General features: G+C 47.4%; 1 protein-coding gene across 2 annotated transcripts in view; it reads right to left on the minus strand.

Annotated features, from left to right (window-relative positions):
* The window catches only part of LOC144772359 (CD276 antigen homolog), a 177,950-nt gene that overhangs the window by 113,846 nt on the left and 36,322 nt on the right, over positions 1–27,782 (minus strand). Inside the window, exons 2-4 of one of the 2 annotated variants that reach the window (XM_078656623.1) lie at positions 21,524–21,628; positions 18,427–18,485; positions 6,397–6,750 (exon numbers count right to left, since the gene is read on the minus strand). In XM_078656623.1, coding sequence (XP_078512749.1) covers positions 6,397–6,750; positions 18,427–18,485; positions 21,524–21,579 — 469 coding nt within the window. In that variant the 5' untranslated portion in view covers positions 21,580–21,628. The remainder of the gene's footprint in view (positions 1–6,396; positions 6,751–18,426; positions 18,486–21,523; positions 21,629–27,782) is intronic. The other variant, XM_078656624.1, reaches the window with a different exon arrangement.

Raw genomic sequence — 27,782 nt, forward strand, 5'->3', positions numbered from 1 at the left:
TCATGATTGGAGAGATGAGGGGCACTTTTGCCCAGTGGTAGGAAGAGAATCCGAGGAGGTGGCCATGGGGCGCCAAAAATGATTGTCGCACCGGGCGTCACTAGTGCTAAAGCCGGCCTTGACAGAAAAGGAAACTGTTATGGCTGCGGAGAAGGCGGCGTCTCGCCCTTCTTGCTCTCATGAGTTTCAGACAAGCAATGTGTGACCAACGATACCTCTGGCTCTGTCCACATGCCGCCATTACCAGTAGTTGGCTGTCCAAGTGGTTCATCATTAGCCAGAAACAGGGTCGGATTGGGATCAAAATTCGGCCCGGGCACCAAAGGAATCAGGTGTTATTTTCCTCTCTCTTAATATCCTTTTCTCGTCCCCTCTTTGTCATTCTTCTACACTCTGCAACTCTCACTTTCCTTTTGTCTCCACACTGCGCCTTTCGCTCATTCCCTTTTGTTAATTTCCCGTCTTTTTCCATTGTCATTTTGTTCCCAGGATGAATGTTTTTCACAGTAATGCTGTCAAAAATCAAATTATTTTGAGTTGTCCAAAAAGTTCTTTTCTGTTGCTTAATTTGGTTGTTAGCCTTATTTTTATATTTCCTCCAATTGGAAAACAGAAGCCCCCTTGCAGTTTTGAAGATGACAACGTGGTGGCAGCAGACACTCGAGGATCATCTGTTTGCTACTGGAGACAAAAGTAGAGCCTCTTAAATGGCCACCACTTGTAATCTGACTCCTTGTACCACCCCCTTCACTCCAACCCCATGTGACATGGGTGCCAGCTGTGATGCTCAAAAACAGCATCACTACTCCCCGAGACCTCATTGGTACGCTCAGTAACTCAGTATGGCGGGGCGGGGGAGAGACCCACCACATGCTGAGCATGCTGGGTTTGGCCCATTGTCCTACTGCACAAGACAATGGGCCACCCAGGGTCTGTACTTGGTCATACGGAGGTCTGGCCTCTGCCCGAAGCCTTCAGCAGTCTTTCGGGTTGTGCACCACAGGACGCTGCGCTCCTCTTAACCCTTGCATCTAAACTGGAAACTGAAAGTCTCTGGAATAAATAGGGGCTCCAGAAATGCCCAATCCCTGCTCCTGGAACTCCCCTCCCCCACCTTAAGTCGAGAATGATACATAAACCAGTCATTCTCTGGTGGTGCCAAGAATCTGTAACTCTCTACCTACCTCCCTCCCTCCGCCTAACCAACGCCTAGTCACCTTCATAAAGGAACTCAAGCTCCACCTATTCGACAGACACATGGGTTAATCACCCTCAAACATACTTAAGTACTCTCTGCACCAGGATCTGAACTACCTTCCTTATGTGACCCCACCACCTAAATCAATCGCCTGAGTACGTATTCTGACCAGCTCCTGCAGTTGTCTTAATAATAATAATACACGTTTTCTAGAGCACGTAGCTACTCCTGTGAGGAGTGTCCCAGCCCTGAGCATTCGGAAACAAGCTGAGGACTGGGAGAGCTGGGCCTAAAAAAGCCAATTCTTGAGGTTTCCCGAAACTGTGGCTCTGACGGAGATTGCCTCAGCCGCACGGGAAGGAAATTAAAGAGTTTAGAAATAAGAAAGCAAAAAGATCTACTGCCAGCATGAGCTTACTTGATTCTGGGCACTTGCAAAAATAGTCCCTCCAAGAACCTGAGGCACCTTCCAGGAGAGAGTGGAGCCAGAGGAGAGTATAAATAGGTCAGCCCAGTCTTCCTATGGATCCTATAACAGTAGCAAAGGGCCATAAAAGAAAGGTGCCTTCTCACCGGGAGCCAGTGCTGTTTCAGAAGTGCCCCCCTACAAATAGATGCATGCTTGGGGAGTTTAGGCAGCAGGCGAGCCGATGAGTTCTATACTTGCTGGAGTCTCTTGATCCTAGCCTGAGAGGCTCCCAGGTAGAATATGTTACAATAGTCCCCCTGACACACCACTGAAGCCTGGATCACAGTTTTCTGGGCCGAGAATGGTAGGAGATGGATAAAACATTTGAAATATCTAATAATGCCAAAACACTTGCCCGCTGGGTTGTGATTTGACTCTCAAAAGTAAGTTTATTGTCAAACCAAACACCCAAGTTTTTAACCTTGGGGTTAGGCTGGGGAAAAGGACCCAGGGATTCTGTCTACAAGGCTGAGGACCAGATCGTTGTGTGGCAACTTCTGCACACATCCAACAAAGTAAACGTCCAAGTTTAAATACAGGAACTTGCGGTAACCCATGTATCCCGCTACGGTTCTAAAGCGCTCTGATGCCTTCGGGCCATGTTAAAGCTATAAAATTTGCAATAATTCAATAAAAGAAAAGAAATACCAGCAGCCAAGGTGGCTCAGACAAATGCTGGGAGTTTATTTGCAGCTGAAAACAAGATGGCCCACCAGCTAGCCTGTGCCACATACCCCTCGCCCTGCCAATCTGGTCCAGAAAAGAATCATAGCAACTCTTCCTGTCGGAGTAGTATATGGTCTGGTACAGCAGCATTTCCCAGATGTTGGGCTCCTTAAACTTCCCCCAACTGAAAGACAACCTCTGACCCTGCTGAGCATTAGTGACAGGTATCCCCGCAAGCCACCTGCAGGGATTCTGCCTGGAAGCTTAGCAGCAGAGGGCTTTCTATGCAGTCATGAGCCTGTGTCATCCCAATGCGCGCTTATAAACAATGGGTTGGACCCTATAACGTCGAAAAGGACCTGGGTAACAGTAGGAATGAGGGAAAAAGGTCCTAAGACTAGGTACAAAGATTTTCACACATTAATTCCATTACATTAATTTAAATCAATTCAAAGAAGCAAAGCTATTCAATGCAAAAGAATTTAATTCAAAATTTGCATATATATCCTTCTCAATGGATTACAACTTATGTGACAATAAACACATTTGTGAACATGTTTGTGCCCACAATCACAACAGGGAGGGGTGAAGTGAAAGGAGTGTCGGGAAAAGGGTAAACGTGATCTGAGTCATTCAGTGACAAATCTTATTTATATTCAAAACAATACATATAGGTGGTCCCTTGAGACAAAGGCCACATTACAAGGCTCGTAGAGAGTCCGAATTTGTTCAAGTAGAACGAGCCTAACTCCCTTGTAGCGATCAGTGTCTATATGGGGACGGGAGTTGGTCACTGGCGTGTAGTTGTCTACGTTTCGACCCGAAAGGACAGTAGGAGTTTCTTCCTTACAAATGGGTCTTCATCAGGACAAAAGAAGTTGTGGGCGGGCAACCTCCTAGGGAATAATAAAAGAATTGTTTGAGTTTTTTCGTTAGAAACCACTTCATCCAGTTATATTTTCAATGGATGGTGGAAATAACATTAAAATATAAAACCGTGTCGTCTGATAGTGTCTGATTTGCACACTATTACGTCTAAACCTACGTACACAAATAGTTCTCACCTAACGCCGAAGGCGAGGGAAGTCGGAACTACTTCAAGATGGATTATCTGATCCTAAATCCAATCCTTTTTGGTCGTGACGTGGATAGTAAGTAAGTTTGTGCAGCGTACTTGGTATTTGTCTAAAGAAAAAGGAAATTCGAACTTAGTGAAACCAGTTCATTAATATTGCTCCTAGACCACAGAAAGACTTCCAAAACATTGGGAGCGTTTACGCACACGTTGGAGAATAACATCTTGTTTTATTACCTATTGGCCTCTAAAAAGTCAGCTTTAAGGGGACTTATAACAAATATTCTTTCTCAGTAAGTTTGGCACCCTACAAAAATAAATAAAAGAAAGTTGGTTACCATATTGTGGGCGTGATTGTATTCTACCACAATACATTTAGACCACAGAAAGACTTCTAAATCATTGGGAGCGTTTACGCACACGTTAGAGAATAACATCTTGTTTTATTACCTATTAGCCTCTAAAAAGTCAGCTTTAAGGGGATTTATGACAAATTTTCTTTCTCAGTAAATTTGGCACCCTACAAAAATAAATAAAAGGAAGTTGGTTACCATGTTGTGGGCGTGATTGTATTCTACCACAATACATTTAGCGTGTCCATACCTCAAAGCGTACTTCAAAGCCACTTCCGGATTAATCTGGTAGTGCTAATGGGTTCAGCATCAAGTGAATGTTTTTTCTCTATTTCATATTCATATTCGCGTTAAGGATCCAAGAAGCCTTATTTGTAAAATGACAAGTAAAATCATACATTGATTAACTTAGTCTACGTGATAACTCCAAAAAAGAAGGAGGGTATAATTGCTATTATTATCATACTTAAACATTACCGCTTTCTCTTAGCGTGGCTTCTAACACGTAGGAGAAGTGAGGAATACAGCCTGAAAATGTAAGAGAAACTCATTACCAATGAATATTTGAACTAATGTGCGCGATCTCAAACGAATCTCAAAGTTATTAAATCATACCTTCACCAGAGGATTACTGTCAACGGTGAAAGACTTGATCATGTGGTATATTCACAGCTGTCTGTTGGATAATAAAGCGGACACCTGCGTTTTAAAAAGGTGTCTTCAAATTCATCCCGCGATTCTATATAGAAAAACATATACAAGGAGCTCGTGTTAAATACCTTGAGACGTCTTGAATTATTCCAATAGATCGTCAGGTATTCCTCGCATGTATGGTGGTTCAAAGATTACTGTAGGACATTTAAAGGAGACAACCACGTTTTAAAAAGGGGTCTCATGTATAGAGCGCGATTAGTTTAAACGAAAGCCGGACTCGCGGTAAATACCTTAGAACGCCATAAGTCATCCCAAAGAGATTCTCGGGTATTCCTCCCACATGTAATTGCTCCGAACGCCAAAGGGAACTACATAGTACAATATGATAAGACGTAGACTAAGTTAATCAATGTATGATTTTACTTGTCATTTTACAAATAAGGCTTCTTGGATCCTTAACGCGAATATGAATATGAAATAGAGAAAAAACATTCACTTGATGCTGAACCCATTAGCACTACCAGATTAATCCGGAAGTGGCTTTGAAGTACGCTTTGAGGTATGGACACGCTAAATGTACTGTGGTAGAATACAATCACGCCCACAACATGGTAACCAACTTCCTTTTATTTATTTTTGTAGGGTGCCAAATTTACTGAGAAAGAAAATTTGTCATAAATCCCCTTAAAGCTGACTTTTTAGAGGCTAATAGGTAATAAAACAAGATGTTATTCTCTAACGTGTGCGTAAACGCTCCCAATGATTTAGAAGTCTTTCTGTGGTCTAAATGTATTGTGGTAGAATACAATCACGCCCACAATATGGTAACCAACTTTCTTTTATTTATTTTTGTAGGGTGCCAAACTTACTGAGAAAGAATATTTGTTATAAGTCCCCTTAAAGCTGACTTTTTAGAGGCCAATAGGTAATAAAACAAGATGTTATTCTCCAACGTGTGCGTAAACGCTCCCAATGTTTTGGAAGTCTTTCTGTGGTCTAGGAGCAATATTAATGAACTGGTTTCACTAAGTTCGAATTTCCTTTTTCTTTAGACAAATACCAAGTACGCTGCACAAACTTACTTACTATCCACGTCACGACCAAAAAGGATTGGATTTAGGATCAGATAATCCATCTTGAAGTAGTTCCGACTTCCCTCGCCTTCGGCGTTAGGTGAGAACTATTTGTGTACGTAGGTTTAGACGTAATAGTGTGCAAATCAGACACTATCAGACGACACGGTTTTATATTTTAATGTTATTTCCACCATCCATTGAAAATATAACTGGATGAAGTGGTTTCTAACGAAAAAACTCAAACAATTCTTTTATTATTCCCTAGGAGGTTGCCCGCCCACAACTTCTTTTGTCCTGATGAAGACCCATTTGTAAGGAAGAAACTCCTACTGTCCTTTCGGGTCGAAACGTAGACAACTACACGCCAGTGACCAACTCCCGTCCCCATATAGACACTGATCGCTACAAGGGAGTTAGGCTCGTTCTACTTGAACAAATTCGGACTCTCTACGAGCCTTGTAATGTGGCCTTTGTCTCAAGGGACCACCTATATGTATTGTTTTGAATATAAATAAGATTTGTCACTGAATGACTCAGATCACGTTTACCCTTTTCCCGACACTCCTTTCACTTCACCCCTCCCTGTTGTGATTGTGGGCACAAACATGTTCACAAATGTGTTTATTGTCACATAAGTTGTAATCCATTGAGAAGGATATATATGCAAATTTTGAATTAAATTATTTTGCATTGAATAGCTTTGCTTCTTTGAATTGATTTAAATTAATGTAATGGAATTAATGTGTGAAAATCTTTGTACCTAGTCTTAGGACCTGTGTCATCCCAATGAGCAGACTCTTCACACCCACTTAGAAATATGTACTCAAAAGCAGAATTAAACAAATCTTTTAAAGAGAGTCTTAAAGGTAAAAACGTTTTTGCTTTATCTCCATCTGACAACTTACCAGAGGGCTGGAGATCAATCAAGCCTTCCTGGGAGATTATGGGGCTTCCTTTGTCACCAAGTAGGATCCAGCATTCATAACAGGCTTCGTCGTCTAAACGAACATCTGACAATAGGAGAGAGAAGTTGCCATCCTTGAATTGGCTCCGAAAGAATTTAGTTCGACTGCGGTACCTGGGATCCTGCTCAGGCACCTCTTTTACTTCTTCGTCCGCATAGTCAACCACCAGGATATTGCCCCCAGACACTGTAATCTGCCAGTAGATTTTAAATCTCGGCCGACTGTCTGGCTTACTCTTGGAGGTACACGGTAAGACCACACTACTACCCACGGCTGCCACGATGGGAGTCGATCCTGTAAAGAAAGAATTCATAGCTGATTCCCTCAAAGCAAGAACTTGGATCCACTTTATAAGGACATTAGAGCTCCTAAGTCAGATCTCATCACTACTGCTAGCTAGGCTTACAGGAAGCAACACTCACAGCAACAAATAAGCAACAAACCCTGTAAGAGTGAAGTGACAGTCCTGGCAAGACTGAAGCAAAACAACCGGCAAGAGGGAAGCAAAAGTCCTTGCAAGACTGAAGCAACACACTGCTGAACTGAAGCAACACACCCTGCAAGAGTGAAGTGACAGTCCTGGCAAGACTGAAGCAACACCCATTACAAGAGTGAAGCAACAGTCCTTGCAGGACTGAAGGAACACACCCTGCAAGATTGAAGCGACAGTCCTAACAAGACTGAAGCAAAACAACCTGCAAGAGGGAGTCAAACGTCCTTGCAAGACTGAAGCAACACACTGCTGAACTGAAGCAACACACCCTGCAAGAGTGAAGTGACAGTCCTGGCAAGACTGAAGCAAAACAACCAGCAAGAGGGCAGCAAAAGTCCTTGCAAGACTGAAGCAACACACTGCTGAACTGAATCAACATACCCTGCAAGAGTGAAGTGACAGTCCTGGCAAGACTGAAGCAACACCCATTACAAGAGTGAAGCAACAGTCCTTGCAGGACTGAAGGAACACACCCTGCAAGATAGAAGAGACAGTCCTAACAAGACTGAAGCAAGTGAAGTGACAGTCCTTGCAAGACTGAAGCAACACACTGCACGACTGAAGCAACACACACTTCAAGATTGAAGCAAGACACACTGCACAACCGAAGCAACAGTCCTGTCAAGTGTGAAGTGACAGTTACAGCAAGACCGAAACAACACACTGCTACAGCGAAGCGACACTCTTGCCAAGTGTGACGCAACACACCCCGCAAGACTAAAGCAGCACACCCTACAAGGGTGAAGCAACACAACCTGAAAGAGTAAAGTAACCGTCCAGTCAAGAGTGAAGAGACTGACTGAAAGACTGAAGCAACACACACTATAAGAGTGAAGCCACAGTTGTGGGAAGAATTAAATGAGACAGCAAGACTGAAGCAAAAGTCCCAGGCAAGGCTGAAGCAACAGTCAACAGTCAACAGAAAATCTGAAACAAGGTACACAGCAGGACCTAAGCCAGACATTCCTCTTAAGAGTGAAGCAACACACACTGGAAGAGAGAAGTGACAGTCCTTTCAAGAGAGTAGAAACACACTCTGCAAGAGTGAAGGGACAGTCCTTGCAAGTATGAAGCAACACACACTGCAAGAGTGAAGCGTTAGTCCTTGCAAGAGTGAAGCAACACACTGCAAGACTAAAGCAACACACAGTGCAAGAGTGAAGAAAGAGTCCTGGCAAGAGTGAAGAGACACACACTGTAAGAATAGATTGACAGTCCTGGCAAGTGTGAAGTGACACTCATGCAAGACTGAAACAACACAGTGCAAGAGTGAAGTGGCAGCCCGGCAAGACTGAAGCAACACACACTGTAAGACTGAAACAACACACGGCAAGAGTGAATCAACAGTCCTGTCAAGAGTGAAGCAACACACGAAAGGATAGTCCTGGCAAGAGTCAGGTGACACAGCAAGACTAAAGCAATAGTCCTGGCAAGAGCGAAGAGACATTCACGGCAAGATTGAAGCAACACACACTATTAGAGTGAAGCCACAGTCGTGGGAAGAATTAAATGACACAGAAAGACTGAAGCAAAAGTCCCAGCAAGGGTGAAGCAACAGGCAACAGAAAAACTGAAACAAAGTACACTGCAGGACCTAAGAGAGAAAGTAAGCCTAAAGCATCATTCACAGCAAGAGTGAAGCAAGACTCACAGCAAGAGTGAGGTAATGCTCAGGGCAACAGTGAAGTAACACTAACACGGACACTCGCAGCAAGAATCAATCAACACTCACAGGAAGATAAAGCACCAGCAATGCTCAATACAAAAGTGACGCAACCCTTAGGGAAATATAAGAGCAACATTCACTGCAACAAAGGAGCAACACTAACAGCAAGACTGGAGCACTGACAGGGCAAGAATAAAAACAATGCTCATGGCAAGACTGAAGCAACAGTCACTGCAAGACAAGCAACACTCACATCAAGAGTGAACCAACACTCACAGTCAGGGTGAAACAACACTAACAGCAAGACTGAATCCATGCTCATGGCAACACTGAAGCAACACTGTTAGACATGTCAGGGGTGGTCTTTTCCCAGACATTTTGTCTTCACTTGCCTTGTTTTGCTGAATTTGTTTTTGTTAGCCTTAGAACTCTGCTCACTTTACCACAGCAAACCAGTGTTAAAGTGCTTGTGCTCTTTCCTTTAAACATAGTAAAAATTAGCTTACACCCAACTGGCATATGTATATTTACTTTGGGGTCCCTAGTAAAGTGGTACTGCATGTACCTAGGGCCTGTTAATCAAATACTACTAGTGGGCCTGAATCACTAATTGTGCCATCCACTTAGGTAACCTTTTAACCCCTTCCATGCTCGTGACGGAACCACTCCGTCACGAGCCATGGACGCACTGTGCTGGTGACGGAGTAGTTCCGTCACGGCGCGGCCGCCCCGCGCCGGCTGCAGGAATTCCACGCCTGCGCGGCGGTTTTACTGAGCGGGCGGGGCCGTGACGGAACCACTCCGTCACAAGCAGCGCGCCCGTGGCTCGTGACGAAGTGGTTCCGCCATGAGCATGGCGGCGCCGCGCGGCCCCCCTCCCCCCAGCGACGCGGCGGAATTACCGCCGCTACAAAAGGGGTTAAACATGTCTCAGGCCTGCCATTGCAGCCTGTGAGCGCAGTTCAAAACTGCCATTTCGACCTGGCAAAATAAACAGTTTGCCAAGCTGAAACCTTCCTTTTTATTATATACAAGTCAGCCCTAGGGTAGACCCAAAGAGCCCATAGGGCAGGGTGCGTTGTATTTAAAGCATTGGAGAGGTACTTTTATGTTTTACATGTCCTGATAACGAAACCCCCCTAAATTTGTTTTTCACTACTGCAAGGCATTGTGTCAGCTTATTACATATTAATAAATGATAACTTTTGATTGGGAGCCAGTAGGGAAGTCATGCTTGGTGTCTGAGGAATTGTATTTTAAACCCCTCTTTAATGGTAAAGTCAAATTTTAAGTCACAATTCTCCAAATGCCGCTTTTCGAAAGTTGGCATTTTCTTGTCCTAACTATTTGGCAACTGCAGCCTGTTTCCTGGATCACATGATTAGGTGTATTTATTTGGCTGGTGGCCTTTCTGTATTTCTCCCAGACACTGTCATACTAGAGGGTCTGGGTGTTGGCAGGATGGGCCATCATGGCTTAATGAGGGGGCGAAGCGGTCACCTACAATACTTCAAAGGCACTGGCTCAGCAGACTCACAAAGGAAGGGCTTCCCGCTAGCCTACTGTGCCCCCAGACTTGCACCATGGCATGGAGGCAGGACATTCCAAACACTTATGTAGGGGCAAAACTCCAGAAGTTTCTCCCACTTCAAAGGAAGCACTGTGTATAAGAATGGGACCCTCAGACCCAACTCTTCAGATTACTTCTGGACCTGTGGAAGACTCAGAAGGAGGACTACCCTGCTGTCCTGCTGCAAGAAGGACTGCCCAGCTACTCTGCTGTCCTGCAGCTCTGTCTGCAAAAAGGACTGTTCTACTGCTTGAAAACCAGGAGAACTGGGCCTGCAACTTGAACCCGTGATCACTAGAGTGACTCCCAGTGCTCCAACATCCTTGAACCCTGAACCTAAACTCTGCCTACTATGAGTCCTAACCCCCACAAATTGTGCATGCCCAGTCCTGGACACTTGGAAGTGGGGATAAAGGTGCTCTGCCAGCCAAACTGTGGATCACATCAGAAGCGTTGCAGCACAACACAACCAGACTGACTCATTGTCAGTGAAATTGCTCTCCCACCCTCGTAGCTCCACCATTAAGTGAGGTCTCCCCTGAGCCCCTGTACTTTCGAGTGTTGGTGTTCGAGGCCCTCCTCCACCCGCAGGTTTCACCTGCACCTCATCCCTGGTGGTCCAGTGGACTTCTGTCTACTTTCTCTCTCTCCGCTTTTCCTCTGTTTTACTCGTTTTTACCCTCATTTCAATCTCTCCCTTTCACTCTCCTTCTATCTATTTCCTTCACTTTTCTTGCACATTTCTGCTTTATCCCATCTTTATTCTTCTCTTCCCTTTCCCACCCGTTTTCCCCACCGCTGCTGCCCCCGCGGACCCTCCACCCCCCCAGCACGACCAGTGTGACCAGCCCAATCTAGTCCCCCTCCCCGCTCCCGCCTCCCAGCTGTCCAGCCCTCCACGGCCCCTACTTAATGGCGGGATCTGCGCGGCCGCGACACTGGCGCGAGAATGCCCGTCAGCGCCTGTCCGCGACCCGACCGCGACCAGCGTCAGGAACCCTGAACATCTGCACCACCAACGCTACACCCCAGCGGCACTCCACGCACTCAACCCAGGCAGCAACAACAACCGCAACCTTGCATCATCAGCCGACGCCCACGGACCCTTCTGCTGTCACTGATGCCGGGACACCTACAGCACCGCCAGGAACACGGACCCAGCACAATCCGGCCGCAAGAAAACACCAGAATCGAAGACCCTACAATGCATCCTCCTCAACATCAGATCACTCCACCGGCACGCCACCGAAATCTGGAACCTCCTCGACAGCACCACCCCAGACGTAGCATTCTTCACAGAAACGTGGACCAACACCACCTCGGAACCGGCCATCACCATTCCCCAAGAATACAAGATCTCCAGGAAGGACCGCCCCACCCACCCGGGAGGAGGAATCGCCATCATCCACAAATCCACCCTCCGTCTGAGCACATTCCTCGGCGAGCCCACAGACCTGATGGAACACCTGCACTTCAAGATACTGGCCAGCCCTATCACCACCCTACGGGGAACCCTCATCTACCGACCCCGCGGACCATTCACTAACTCCATCACGGACATCATCTCCTCGCATGCCATCGCATCCACCAACTACACCCTGCTGGGAGACCTTGACATCCAACTAGACTCCAACACCACATCCCTCCTGGACAACCTCCACAACATTAGACTTTGCCAGATCGTGACCGAACCCACGCACTCCGCGGGACACACCCTCGACCCCCTCCTCAAAACAGGAAACTCCATCCCTTTCAGCCACACCACCGAACTCCCGTGGACAGACCATCGATGCATCCACTTCACCTTCAGAACACTCACCATCCACAGACACCAGCACATGCTCCCATGAAGAAACTGGACAAAAATCACTGGTGACCAGCTCACCTCCTCACTCAGTAACTCCACCCGACCACCGCGGATGACGACACCCCCAACACCTCAGCCCGAACTCTACACAGATGGATCACCAACAGCGCCAACCCCATAGCCCCCCTCAAGAAGAGCAACAATGTACTCACCAAGAAGGCGAGATGGTTTACCCCTGAACTCAGAGAGTCCAGGCGCACCTGCCGCTACCTCGAGAAGTCCTGGAGGAACTCCAAATCCACAGAAGCCCACAACTTCAAAGCCGCCACCACCACCCACCACCAGCTCAGCAGAAACACGAGGAAAACTGCAATTGAAGACAGAATGTCCACACATGCACACAACAGCTAAGAACTCTTCAACATCATCAAGGAGTTCGCCCAACCCACCAGCGAGTCAACTGACATTCAACCCTCACAAAACCTCTGCAACAAACTCAGCACCTTCTTCCACCGCAAAATCTAGAACATCTACAACAACTTCGATGAGGACAACCAACACACAGAATCCCCACCAGCCACCCTCGACACAACCTGAAGACAACAATTGACAGCTGGACAGCCCTTACCACCGAAGACACACTGAAGACGATGAAGTCAATACACTCCGGGGCCCCCACCACATCTTCAACAGAGCCATCATCACACCCATGCTTCGCCATACCATCAATCGCACCCTGGCAAACGCCTCCTTCCCCGACGACTGGAAACACGCCGAGATCAACCCCCTCCTGTTAAAGCCCTCGGCGGACCCCACCGACCTCAAAATCTACAGACCCATCTCTCTGCTCCCGTTCCCAGCGAAAGTCATCGAGAAAGCCATCAACAGCCAACTCGCCACCTTCATCGAAGAGCCCAACATCCTCGACCCGTCACAATCCTGCTTCAGAAAAAACCACAGCACAGAACCCGCCCTCCTTGCCGCAACAGACAACATCCACTCCCTACTGGACAAAGAAGAAACAGTAGCCCTCATCCTCCTCGACCTCTCAGCTGCCTTAAACACTGTATCCCACCGCACCCTAATACACAGACTCCACAACGCAGGTATCCAGGAGAAGGCCCTCGACTGGATCTACTTGCTCCTCTCGGGCAGAACGCAGCAGGTCAGACTTCCCCCCCCCCTTTCCTCGGACCCTACACCAACCACCTGCAGAGTCCCCCATGGGTTCTCCCTCAGCCCAATGCTCTTCAACGTCTACATGGCTCCTCTAGCCCCTATCGTCAGAACCTATGGACTCAACATTGTTTCATACGCAGATGACACCCATCTCATCCTCTCCATATCCAACGAAGCCAACGCAGCCAAACACAACTTCCAAGAAGGCATGGAAGCTGTCACCAAATGGATGAAAAGCAGCTGCCTACAACTCAACACCGATAAAACAGAAGTACTCATCATGGGCCCCCACCCCGATGCCTGGCACGACACCTGGTGGCCCTCGGTAGCCCACCCTCCCCCACTGACCACTCACGCAACCTTGGAATCATCCTAGACTCAGAGCTCAAAATGGACCACCAGATCAACTCCGCCACATCCTCCTGCTTCCACATCGTCCACCTCCTAACTAAGACCTTCAAATAGATCCCCCTCGAGCACAGAAAATCGTCACCCACGCCGTCACTAGCAGACTATACTAAGGCAACGCACTCTACGCAGGAATAAACAAAAACCTCACCCGCAAGTTACAAAACATCCTGAACACAGCCGCAAGACTGGTCCTCAACCTACCACGACACTGCCACATCTCCTAACACCTGCGCACACTACACTGGCTCCACATCGAGGCTAGAAGAGCCACCTTCAAGATCCTCACCCACGCACACAAAGCCCTCCACAACACTGGACGAGCATACCTCAACAGCCAAATCAACTTCCTCGCACCCCAAAGAACCTTACGATCAGCCCAGCTCTCCTACGCCGGAAAGACCAGATCAGGAGGCCTTTCCTTCTCCTTCCTCACGGACAGAGTATGGAACGCCTTACCGCTCCAACTCAGGCAGACAACATCACTCCCCATCTTCACGAGAAACCTCAAAACCTGGCTCTTTGCAGACCCCTTCCTTGATGGACTGAAACCTGCACCTCCCCTCCTCCCCAGTGCCTTGAGACCCTTACGGGTGAGTAGTCTCGCTTAACAAACCTGTGAATGATTGATTGACTGATTGACAGTTCCTCATCGGAGCAGAACCAATGTAGTACAATGCAACTTGACACAGGACTCTGTATCACTCTTCGGAACTGCCGCTGCACGGTGCAAAGACTCACATTCAGGACATAAACTACAATTCTCAGTGGGCCTAAACCTGGTCCCTGTATCTAGCCTGCACTCCAACGCAGTTGGCCTGAACTTGCGACTTTGTACCAATCCGCAAACAGATAACCACAGTAGGCACGTTGTGCTTTTAGGTACCATTTTTATGTAAATCTTTAGAATTGCATAGCTCCGGTTCTATTAATTGGGTTTTTATTTGGTAGTAAATCATTTATTACATTTTACTCTTTTCTCTTTTTCAATTGGTGTGAGATTTTTCTTCAGGTGTGTTTTCACTTTATTACTGTTTAAGTGCTGCATAAATACTTTACACTTTGTCTTTAAGTTAAGCCAGACTGGTTTGTGCCACGCTACCAGAGGGTTAAGCACATGTTAATTTAGTGACTTTTTGTGTTTCACCCTAAAAGAGATTGTGCTTGTTCCTTGAGAAAGGCTCACACTCCCCTCAAGGGTGAAAAAACACTCACAGCAAGACTCAAGCAACACTCACAGCAAAAGTTAAAAAACACTAACAACAAGACTGAGACAACACCCAAGGCAAGACTGCATCGATGAAACAATGTGCAGAGCAAGACTGGAGCAATGCTATGGCACGAGGGAAACAACACTCGAGGCAACCCCCGAGGCAAGCCGGTGGCAACCCCCGAGGCAAGCCCCAACCAGCTCTCAGGCCAAGCCCCGAGCAGCTCTCAGGCCAAACCCCGAGCGGCGCCCATGGCAAGACTCCAGCAGCGCCCACGGCAAGACTCCAGCAGCGCCCACGACAAGACTCCAGCAGCGCCCACGGCAAGACTCCAGCAGTCACTGCAAGACTCCAGCAGTCACTGCAAGACTCGAGCAGCAGTCACTGCAAGGCTGCAGCAGCGCCCACGGCAAGTCTCGAGCAGCACTCACGGCAAGACTCAAGCAGCACTCACGGCAAGACTCAAGCAGCACTCACGGCAAGACTCAAGCAGCACTCACGGCAAGACTCAAGCAGCACTCACGGCAAGACTCAAGCAGCACTCATGGCAAGACTCAAGCAGCACTCACGGCAAGACTCAAGCAGCACTCACGGCAAGATTAAAGCAGCAGTCACTGCAAGACTCAAGCAGCACTCACGGCAAGACTCAAGCAGCGCCCACGGCAAGTCTCGAGCAGCACTCACGGCAAGACTCAAGCAGCACTCACGGCAAGACTCAAGCAGCACTCACGGCAAGACTCAAGCAGCACTCACGGCAAGACTCAAGCAGCACTCACGGCAAGACTCAAGCAGCACTCATGGCAAGACTCAAGCAGCACTCACGGCAAGACTCAAGCAGCACTCACGGCAAGATTAAAGCAGCAGTCACTGCAAGACTCGAGCCTCAGTCACTGCAAGACTCGAGCAGCAGTCACTGCAAGACTCGAGCAGCAGTCACAGCAAGACTCAAGCAGCACTCACGGCAAGACTCAAGCAGCACTCACGGCAAGACTCAAGCAGCACTCACGGCAAGACTCAAGCAGCACTCACCGCAAGACTCAAGCAGCACTCACGGCAAGACTCAAGCAGCACTCACGGCAAGACTCAAGCAGCACTCACGGCAAGACTCAAGCAGCACTCACGGCAAGACTCAAGCAGCACTCACCGCAAGACTCAAGCAGCACTCACGGCAAGACTCAAGCAGCACTCACGGCAAGACTCAAGCAGCACTCACGGCAAGACTCAAGCAGCAGTCACTGCAAGACTCAAGCAGCACTCACGGCAAGACTCAAGCAGCACTCACGGCAAGACTCAAGCAGCACTCACCGCAAGACTCAAGCAGCACTCACGGCAAGACTCAAGCAGCACTCACGGCAAGACTCAAGCAGCACTCACGGCAAGACTCAAGCAGCAGTCACTGCAAGACTCAAGCAGCACTCACGGCAAGACTCAAGCAGCACTCACCGCAAGACTCAAGCAGCACTCACCGCAAGACTCAAGTAGCACTCACGGCAAGACTCAAGCAGCACTCACAGCAAGACTCAAGCAGCACTCACGGCAAGACTCAAGCAGCAGTCACGGCAAGACTCAAGCAGCACTCACGGCGAGACTCAAGCAGCACTCACGGCAAGACTCAAGCAGCACTCACGGCAAGACTAAAGCAGCAGTCACTGCAAGACTCGAGCCTCAGTCACTGCAAGACTCGAGCAGTAGTCACTGCAAGAAACGAGCAGCAGTCACAGCAAGACTCGAGCAGCAGTCACAGCAAGACTCGAGCAGCAGTCACTGCAAGACTCGAGCAGCAGTCACGCAAAGACTCGAGCAGCAGTCACTGCAAGACTCGAGCAGCAGTCACAGCAAGACTCAAGCAGCAGTCACAGCAAGACTCGAGCAGCAGTCACAGCAAGACTCAAGCAGCAGTCACAGCAAGACTCAAGAAGTGGTCACAGCAAGACTCAAGTAGCAGTCAAGGCAAGACTCAAGCAGCTCTCATGGAAAGACTCAAGCAGCAGTCACGGCAAGACTCGAGCAGCAGTCACTGCAAGACTCGAGCAGCAGTCACTGCAAGACTCGAGCAGCAGTCACTGCAAGACTCGAGCAGCAGTCACAGCAAGACTCTAGCAGCAGTCACTGCAAGACTCTAGCAGCAGTCACTGCAAGACTCGAGCAGCAGTCACAGCAAGACTCAAGCAGCAGTCACGGTAAAACAGAAGAAATATGGCAAATCTGAAGAAACACTGGCAGCAATACTGAAGAAACACTCACACCAAATCTGAAGAAACACAGCAAATCTGAGAAAACACTCACAGCAAGACGGAAGTTACAATCACTGCAAGCCTGAAGTGACATACAGGGCAAGAATGACGCAACACAGAACAGGTTGTATGCAATGATTTTTTAAAACATAAGCAAATCCTGCAGCAAAAGTTAAGCAAGCCCTGTAGAGAGAATTAAGCCAAATTCAGAAAAAGACTCATTCTAGATAGCAATTGGTGTCCAAAACATAAATCAAAAGTAACGCAAGACTGAAGGTGTGCCAGCAATAATAATAATATCAATGATAATACCGTATGTCTTCTCTCAGCAGTAACCATATCTCTCTAGATTACCCACGGTATTTTATTTAAATCCTCAAGTTTCTTTTTGGATTCTCGTCCAGTGTAAGTCATTAAACATTTTTCCTCACGGTGTCTGAATCCCTGCAGTATAACAATAGCTACATTTTGACCCATCACTAATGTTTCACTAGTCATTTGAGTCAGAACATGGAGTGGGAGATGACCTCATGGAATAGCAATAAGCTTATTACAGGTAACAGGGGGAGGTGCAGCCTAACTAGTTATGTTGTGTTAAATTATTTTAACGTACACATACACCGGAACTTCCGGACGAGGTAAAAGGTAAGAAATGAAGGCAATGGCCGTATACGTGTCTCGTCAGCAAAGCGGAGTCCGTCGATTCCCTTCTCCAGCGCCCCCCTACAAGGCAATCTTTCTCAATGGTTGCGGTTACGCAAATCAGGATTGTGATGCAACTGCCTTCAGGGCGGCCGCAATGTGTATTCTTTGTATTGGTGCGTGTGCTGAGGGCTGCACCATATAGTGGGATTACCACCATGAAATGGCTGGTGGAAATGGACATCGTAAACCCTATGATGGTGCCACTGTAGTAGGGATTGCAGTCTCTCTGACTGGCACCATGAGCCCGTCGGATGCATGGCGGTCGGTCTCTCCGGCTGCCAACCATCCGCCCGCCATCATAATGTGGGGGCGAAAATGCAGGACCCAACGCCATCGTAATCAGGCCCATTTTGCATCTTTTTATTTAATAAGATGTTATTTGATTAATTCTTCCCTCAACAATGTTTTATGATTTTTCTACTTTGGTATAATAGGTTTCTTACAATTGTCTAATAATGAAAGAACTGTATAATTGTATATGTATTCTGGAGTCCATATTGAATGACATTTTACAGTAACATGAACAACCTATGCCCCCCCACTAGCTCTTCTGCTGAGCTCTATCCGTTTTCACTTATTTTATTTATAAAGTTTTTCATCCCATGTACTGTCCTTTTGGGATGTTTGGTGGCATTTCACTTAGTCATTGTTGGCTTGGAAATAAGAGAAGAAATAGTAGCAGACAGAGGTCTCTTACTTTGTTCTGTATACTTGCAGCACATGGCGGAGCCAACACAAGCCCAGAACAGCCACATCCTACAGAAAAAAGAAAAACAGTCAGTAAATCAAGAGTACTGTGCAAGGCTATAAACCACTACACACATCAACAAACACAGACCATAACACAGCTGAAAAGAAAATCCGTAACCCCTGGATATGTCCTGTAGCAGCACAGAGCCAAACAACACCACCATGCTTCCAGCAGAGGAGTCTCGGCTGAAAATGTCCACCATTATAAATACATTTGTGTGTGAGGGGAGGTATGTGTGTGTGTGTGAGAGAGAGAGGAGGGGTGTGTGGGGGAAGGTGTGTGTGTGAGAGGAAGAGTGTGTGAGTGGGGAGGTGTGTGTGAGAGGAGTGGTGTATGTGTGTGAGAGGAGGGTGTGGGTGGGGAGGTGTGTGTGTGTGGAGGGGTGTGTGTGTGTGTGTGTGAGGAGATGTGTGTGTTTTCAAACCTTAAAGTTTACTGCAAGCTATGAAAGCACATCAAAAACAGCTTCATACATCAACACAAACATTATAGCTACGGATCAAAACATGATGGAAAGAATGTTACAAAACTTCAGCTGAGACAAGTGGTTATGTTTCAAGGGCAGACTCGTGACACAAGCCAGTGCAACGCACAGCTGAAATAAGAGCAGCAGTGAACACACATCTAGATACTGAGAGAAACACACAAGATTAGGCAGTCACCTCATGTTAACCAGAGGGAGTCTTTTCCAAGGTATGCCCAGGGATGCAGAGGCAGGGGCCAGATGGAGGACGGCAGGGTAGCATAGACCTCAGCTGTGGTCTTCCTCCTCTGGAGAATGATGCTTCCTCAATCCCTTGGGGGTCCATCTGGCTCCTCCACTCATAGAAGAGCAGAGACAGAGCTTGGTTCACATTCAGCTGGGTCTCCATCCACAACCGAGAAGGAAGAGGGCTTTAAGAAGAGCGATCAAGGAAGAGCTGCAGACCCTCGAGGCCGATTGGATATTCGATGACATGATATATGATGTATATATATCCATCCATCCAAGTACACGCCTCATATCCTGAAACGTTGTCGTTTAAAAATCCGCCCGACTGAGAATGTATGACAGTGTTTGAAACGTGGCCAGCCTGGGCTATATCCTGCTCTTCTAATCCCGATATGGTATTCCTTAAACATAATGTACAAAAAGAGAAAAGCCAAATAAAAGCAAATCTTGAGAACTCTTGTTTACCTACATTTTATCAATTGATATCCGGTAGTTGCAAGTTTGTTACCCATGGGAATTATCAGAAAAAAATATAAACAGTTTAGTTATAACGTTCATGTACGAAAGCAGTATTTAACTACAATGCTGCAGTTAATACTCAGAACTCGTGTTAACGAAAAAAACAAGCGCGCTCACCACGCGCGGCACCTAGAGAGAGTCCAGGCAGAGAGAGGAGAGGGGCCTGCACCGGATTCCCTTGCGGGAGCGAGTAGCAAGGCACGATAATTGCTAACAAGGGAATCGCCAAGCGTTGCCATTCAAAGCAATGCAACGCGTGCACGTTTTTTCCTCGCAAAGATGTGCAAATTGCGAACGGTCTTTTTCCTATGCAGTGCATGTGGCTGCATAGGTGAGACCTAAAAAGTAGTTCCTTAAATGTGAGCAGTAGCAGATTCTGTCAAATTTATGCTAAACAGGCTATGCATCGGGGGATGAACAAACAGAAGAAGGGGTGGGACTAACACAAGATACACAAGGAAAGATGTTGATTAAAAAGCAAACAAATAAGATCCACAAGAAAGGCAAAGTACTGAGGTACGTGAGAGAACGCAGAACAGAAATAGCCTCTAAGGACCACTGAGATCTTGTATGTAGATACGAGATACCAAAAAACCCACTCCCTCGAGCAGTGGTAGCCATGGATGCTAACACCAGCAATTGCAGCTACAATTGTGATGTGTATTTGTAACCAGTTGTGTTTCCTGAGCTGAAGATGTAGATATCTCAGGCCACTCAAATATTGCAATAGGGATATGAAATGTCAGCTGTTTGGGGCTTCAGATAATCAACTGTCTTGTGGACCATGCTACGCAGGGTGAGAGTTGCTGGGGAGTGCCCATTTCAGCCAGTAAAGGAGTGGCAAGTGTCACTCGCATGGCTAAATGTCTAAGTGTTACTCAAGAAATAGTAATAGGAAAATCTGGAAAATGCAGGTAATGTTTAGTTCAATGCAGTGAAAAGCTTGGAAACCAGTATGGTTATAAATGATACCCTTAGCCAGATCACAATTCCAGAGCTGTAGTGGTCCCAGAAATGGAGGTTGGTGGAAAGAACAGTAGTGCAGTACACAGGCGAAAGGGGTTGTACTTGAATGGAAAATCGAAGAAGCGAGGCAGGATATCGAAAACTCCTACATAGAAATTGATAAGTGCGGTACAGTTTTCCTATAATCGGGTGGAAAATGGAAAGTCAAAGTGGTGAAGAATTACTTCATTATTTAATTTCTTTGCAATATATTGCTTTTTATTTGGTATACTTCACATATGTTGTAATTACTGAACAATAGGGAATGCACTTAATCATTCTATTTTGGAACACAAGGTATGGTTAAAAGCTCCAGTTTGCGACATACACCTTCGGCATGCTCCAGGGAGAGGAAGGCATCTCCCCAAATTATCTTATTTTTTAATAAGTTAGGATTAAAAGCTCCAAACTGCTTTGTGTGCCTTTGGCAAGGTGCAGAGATAGGTAAGCAAACTTATTGTCCCCAGTATAAATAGCACCAGGGCCACAGCTATAGGGCTTGCAGGGAGAGCGGGCTGAAATGCCAAAGTGGAAAAGAATCATTCATGGGCATGCCATAGTCCATTCTAAGTATTTCCAATGCAGAGACTGACAATTACTCTTCACTGTAATATGCCTCTTCCCTGTTCAAGATGAGTTATTCTCTTCCCACTGAGTTTCCAGAAGAGCTTTCATCCAATTACGAGCATGCCCTGCACCTATTAAATCCATGGAACCATGGCTTGCATCCGACAACGCTGAACAGCCTCGTGTGCAACTATAGAATGCGCTCACTCACTCACTCACCACCTCACTTTCAGGACTTACCTGGCCATTGTTACGGTTTCCAGAAGGATCCAGAAGGAGCGAGAGACTGCGACCATGGTCGACAATGTCAAAGGCTACATTTCTGTCTTCTTTGGCTTCTAGCACCTGTGGTGGGGAAGAAGTAAGTAGCTCATTGAGTGAAAATGACAAAAAGATACTTTTGATGCAAGGGAGACAGATCTTAGAAAGCTGCTGTGGGAAGCACCACCAGTGTAAGGAGGCTGGGTCACTACAAAAAGGTTGGAGAGTTTAGTTTTAGGAGGACTGAGTCCGATGATACTGTAAACTCAACAATCTAGTCAGGTTCATGGAATGCTCAACAAATTAATCTTGAAGGATCACTTTTCGAAATCTGAGGCTATTTGGGTGTTCCAAGAATATGCCCTTCTCCATCATGATGATTGTTAGAACTGAACAACAAAGTAGTGGGTGGGAAGACTGCTGTTCCCTAATGCAAAAAACCCCAAAAAGGTATGTGGGAACAACGAGTTCCTCTTCCTCACGTACCTTTAGATGTCTCTACAACAACTGCGCCTTAACAACGAATTACTTTACCACGCATTCCTTTAACACCAACTTTCATTGTAAAGGCATGCATGGTAAACGGCTATACGTGGCTAAGGTTACCACCCCACCACTCCGTCTGAACCCTAAATACATCCCACCCCCTAAAAACTACCGGAACAACCCCACCCCCTAAAAACTACTTTTATTCTCCCAGCCCTGAAAACTACTCCAAATACCTCCCACCCCCTACAAACTACCCTGAACCCCCAAAAAACTACCCAAAGCCCACCCCCTAAAAACTAGCCCGAAACCCCCACCCCTTGAAAACTACTCTGACCCCCCCCCACCCCCCCCCTTAAAACCCTTTTACCTGACCTGTTGGCTTTCCGATGCTCCTCTCTTTCCCCACCCATCCCGAACCCTAGAGCAAGTTTGCCTTAACCACTCACATGCATGGTTCAATCAATCAATCATTTGTAGCGCGCACTATTCACCCATGAGGGTCTCAAGGCACGGAGGGGGAGAGGGAGGGGGTGCAGCTACTGTTCGAACAGTCAGGTTTTGAGAAGTCTCCTGGAGGTCAGCAGGTCCTGGGTCTGCCTCAGCTGTGTGGGTAGGGTGTCCCTGTCTTGGCGGCGAGGTAGGAGAAAGATCTGCCACCGGTGGTGGTCCTGTGGCGAGGGCGAAGTCTGCAGAGGGAAGCTGGTGGTTGGGGTGTAGAAGGTGAGACGTTTGTTGAGGTATGCTGGTCCGGCGTTGTGGAGTGCTTTGTGAGCGTGGGTGAGGAGCTTGAAGGTGATCCTCTTGTTGACTGGGAGCCAGTGGAAGTCTTTCAGGAGGTCGGTGATATGGGTGTGGCGGGGTATGTTGAGGATGAGGTGTGTGTTGGAGTCTTTTCTGGAGTTTGGCCATGGTTCCTGCATAGAGGGCGTTGCCGTAGTCCAGTCTGCTACTGACGAGGGCTTGGGTGACCGTACTTCTATTTCTGGTGGGGATCCATCTGTGGACCTTTCGGAGCATGCGGAGGGTGTTGAAGCAGGAGGAGGAGACGGCGTTGACCTACTGGGTCATTGAGAGCGATGAGTCCAGGTTGCGTGTGTGGTTGGTGGGTGTGGGTGCAGCTCCCAGGGCGGTTGGCCACCAAGAGTCGTCCCAGGCGGAGGGGGTGGAGCCGAGGATGAAGACCGTTGTCTTGTCTGAGTTAAGTTTCAGGTGGCTGTTCTACATGCAGTAGGCGACAGCCTTCATTCCTTCCTGGAGGTTGGTTTTGGTGGTGGCGGGGTTCTTGGTGAGTGAGAGGATCAGCTGGGTGTCATTGGCGTAGGAGACGATGTTGAGGTTGTGCGAGCGGACGATGTTGGTGAGCGGTGCCTTGTAGACGTTGAAAAGGGTGGGGCTGAGGGATGATCCTTAGAGCACGCCACAGATGTTCTTGGTGGCTTTCAGAACGGAATGGGGGAAGGCGGACCCTCTGGGTTCTGTCGGTGAGGAAGGAGGTGGTCCAGTCCAGGACTTTGTCACGCATTCCTGCGGCGTGTAGGCGTATGCATAGGATGTGGTGGCAGACGGTGTCGAAGGCGGCTGAGAGGTCCAGGAGGATGAGGGCCGCGGTTTCGCCGTTGTCCAGTAGGGTCCTGATGTCGTCTGTGGCAGCGATGAGGACAGTTTCGGTGCTGTGGTTGCTACGGAATCCAGAATGGGACAGGTCCAGAATGTAGTTCTCCTCGAGGAAGTGGGTCTGTTGCCTGTTGACGATCTTTTCAATTACTTTTCCCGGGAACTTGGGCCGGAGTTCTTGAGGTCTGCTGTGGGTTTTTTGAGCAGGGCATGGATCTCAGCGTGCTTCCAGCTTTCCGGGATGGTGGCGGTCTTGTAGGAGCGGTTGATGATCTTCCGGGGTTGTGTTGCGATGGATGATACGGTTTGCTTTGTTGAAGATGTGGTGAGGGCAAGGGTCGGATGGTTAGCCGGAGTGGATATCGTTGTTTGGGCAAGCCGTTGTTTGGCTTGCAGGCTTACGGAACTCGTGGCTCTGGCCTAGTTGTTCCGGATGGTTCCCCAAAACAAAACATAAGTTCAGGGGTCCAAGGTTTTTCTGAGCAGCTTGCCGTCCAAGTTGCTGAACACTTAGGATGTCTAGTCTAGATTATACCATATGCAACATTTGTTCCCCCAATCCTCATCTGAAAAATGAGTTACATTGCCCACCACCCACATATATTAAGTTCTGGGAGACTGGACAGCAGGCATTTTAGATCTGCCTTTCAAGCCAAACCACATTCTCACCTAAAAGCAGAGTGAAAGTGGAATGTGTTGACCATGACATGACTAGGGAAGGGAAACCTTAAAAGCACTCCACAGGTCAGAATGACTTCTCAGATAAAACAAACAAAGTCCTGGAACACTACCTTGTGGAATGTGCATCATGGGCCACCAGTGACAGCCTGCTGAAGGTGAATTGGCATTTAGGTTGTGCCACCATCGTAAAAGGTCACCACGAGAAGAGAAGACCACAGAGCTTTGATGCTTCCAGGGATAAACCGTCATAAGGATAGAGACATCATTCTCCAAAAGACAGTATTTAAATTTAAAAAGAACAGATTCTATGGCAGGATCGGAGGCTCTGATTATGCTTCTTAATCTTTCCTACTCATAAAAGTAGAAGCCAATCAAAAAACAGTAAATATAAAACACACTACATTACCATTGAGGCTTTTAACCATGTTTCTAACAAACCCAGTAATCGTCTATTAACATGCAATACAACATAGAGTGCCTGCCTCTTTCTTTGCTGCGTTGCAGTCAAGATAAGCGTCTCTATTTTGTCGCTTTACAAACTTCATGTTACTGATGTGCTATTTGTACTATTTATTCATGTGTGCCTGTGGCTTCTCCGCTTGTTATATGCTTGTGTAACCCCTTAGTTTCAGGTTGCGGTCGGCACTCCACGCCCAATTGACTTATAAGACCGCTCCGCGGTCACTTCTTTTGCTCGGCATTGGTGCATATTGCGCCTTAAAATTATTTATTTTCTGTGTTTCCTTCCTTGGTTTTTTCACCCTTCAGCATTTTTTGTACGCCGCTTGGTCCCGTTCTCTTTCCCCTTCTAACGGTGTTCCGCGCAGAACCACTGCAGGTGGCAGCCACTCCCAGGAGGGAGGTCGCGTGTGTAGCCCAATTGGGCTACACAGGAGCGCCTCTACGGATGCCTGCCTGAGCGTCTCTCTCACATTCGACAGCTTCCATAGATGTTGCTGGAGTTGCCTCTCCCCAGACTGCAACAACAGGGGATTTCTGCAGCTCTCTTGTGACTGGGGCAATTTTAAAAACAAAGAAGTCTTCTTTCAGGCTACTGGGAACTTTTCTAATTCCCTGTATAAGTCCTGTTATCCACACTTTGGTAACTTCCATTTAGAGTCCTGCCGCCTGCTTATTGCTCCCATTAGTCAGGACGACTCTTGGCTGAGCAGAGCTGTAACAATTTTACATTTACATTTTGCTTCCCTCAGGGGATTTTGAGTGAGGTGTTACCTCCCTGTTTGGGAAAATGTCTTATTATGAGACCTTGGACAAGGGTCTGGCAACCTATGGCCCTAACGAAGACGAAAATTATTGTTATGATGATGGAATGGAGGCCGTATGACAAGGCATTCGGGAAATCTGTAGGTAAGGTCCTCAGCTCAGCACGTCTACCCATTTCTCAACGCTTGGATGAGCTTGAAGGGCGATCGTCCAGCCCCTCTAGGGTTCCCCCTCCTCTTCTTCCCCATCTGCCCCATCATGGCCACGGGTGAAGGTGATTACTAAAGTGACTAAAGGGACTTAGCTTGATCATGCTTCCAGTGCAGCTTCCCTTCCAACCCACCCCCTCTTTTCCTCCAGCCCCTGCCCCAGCCACTAACCTCTTACATGATACCTCTTCTTCTCAGGGGTTCCAAGCTCGCAAAAGCTCTACAAAGCTCAAGCCCTCCATATCGCCTTCCTTGGTTTCACCCTTCAGCTATGTCCCTTCTGACATTGTGCACCTCAGGTACTCTGACTGGTCCCAGTGTCCCGCAGTGGCCGAATATATGCAGTTAAATATGTGCAAAGGTTTTGATAAGGAAGTGAGGTCCTGGTTACTCTCTGAATGCCCTCGGCCAGATTTACCCCTCAAGACCACCCTCACCCCTGAGATTGATGCATCTATGAAGACCTTCCTTAAGAAGTACGATAAAAACCCGAAAAAGGACATTGATAGAGCACTTTGTGCATGCCAAGGCAAATTCCTTGATGTTTCTGGCCCCTTGGCCAAAATCTTAGAATTGGCCCTCCAAGCCCAAGAGACAGGGGATCCTGTCCATACGGAGGCACTTGCTGGTTGGACTCATACGGCAATCTGCCTCTTGGGAAATGCGAATTGCACTCTAAACTCAGAACGCCGCAAATCTGTACTTCTTCGTATTGACCCACAGTTGGAGAAACTGGCTACTGCAGAACTGGGTCCCCTGGCAGAAGGCCCGTTGTTTGGTGACCGCTTTAAGAATATAGCTAAGTTAGTTAATACATTTACCGCTCAAACGAGTTTTCAACCCCCTTCTGGCGTAGCCCGTCGTGGCAAAGGACGCTCAACCGGTCGCTTCAACCAGCAAGGTCCCCCTCGTGGATTCAACCCCAGGAGTAGAGGTTAGGACCAAGCAGGGTGCTACCCTACAAGATTCAGAGGATTCCAGGGCCGCTTTAGTAGAGGAGTTAACAGGGGGCTTTATAACTCGGACAACCAATCTGCAGGTAACAGTTCCCACAACCCTTTGTCATCTTCCTCTGAGGGGGCAGACTGAGGTACTTTATACACAGTTGGGCACATAAGCACTTCTGATTCTTGGGTTCTAGATACTGTTCAGGGTTATCAGATAGAACTGTCTCAACCTCCCTATCAAGACTCCTTACTCCCTCCTCTCCTTTTTTCCCCCCAAGACAAGTTTTTTATAGACTCCGAACTTCTGGAACTTTTGTCAGAACAGGCAATTGCGCCAATGTCCCCTCATCCCTAGGGCTTTTGCAGCAATGTGGCAATGTGTTTCTGGTACAAAATCTCAGACTATTCAATCCTTTTGTGATTTATCGTCACTAAGGGATCTTCTTCAGGAACGAGATTTAATGGTTCATCTAGATCTCAATGATCCTATTGGTCGGTCCCCATTTGCCCCGCTCATCATTGGTACTTGCAGTTCTACTGGAAAGGTCAATGGTGCCAATATCAGTCTCTCCCATTCATTCTATTCTCGGCTACCTGGATGTTCACCAAGCTTTTGAAACCAGTGGTTGTCCGTTTAAGAGAGATGGGGGTTCGTATGATCATCTATCTAGACGACATGCTCCTCTTGACTCAAGATCACTCAATTCTGTTAGTTCATTAGTCTTGGAAAATGTCCCTTCTTCAGGATCTGGGATTTGTGATAAATACCGAAAAGTCCAGGATTGTCCCATCCCATCAAGTGGAATTCCTGGGCTCTCAGATTAACTCCCTCATGGTGAAGTTGCTACTTCCTCCCTTGAAAGTGAAGTCTAGCAAGAGGGAGTTGAGATCGACTCTGTTGAAATGGATGGTGTCTTAAAGATCCCTGGCCCAGATTGTGGGGTTGCTAGCATCTTCGAGTCAAGCAATTTTCCCAGGCCTGTTGCACTACAGGGCTCTTCAGCGTCTGAAGATTCATTACCTGCAACAAGGGTTCAGTAACAACCATCTGATTCCCTTGTTGGCCGAAGCCAA

Source organism: Lissotriton helveticus, chromosome 8 (genome assembly GCF_964261635.1).
Source record: "Lissotriton helveticus chromosome 8, aLisHel1.1, whole genome shotgun sequence".
Classification (NCBI taxonomy): Eukaryota; Metazoa; Chordata; class Amphibia; order Caudata; family Salamandridae; genus Lissotriton; species Lissotriton helveticus.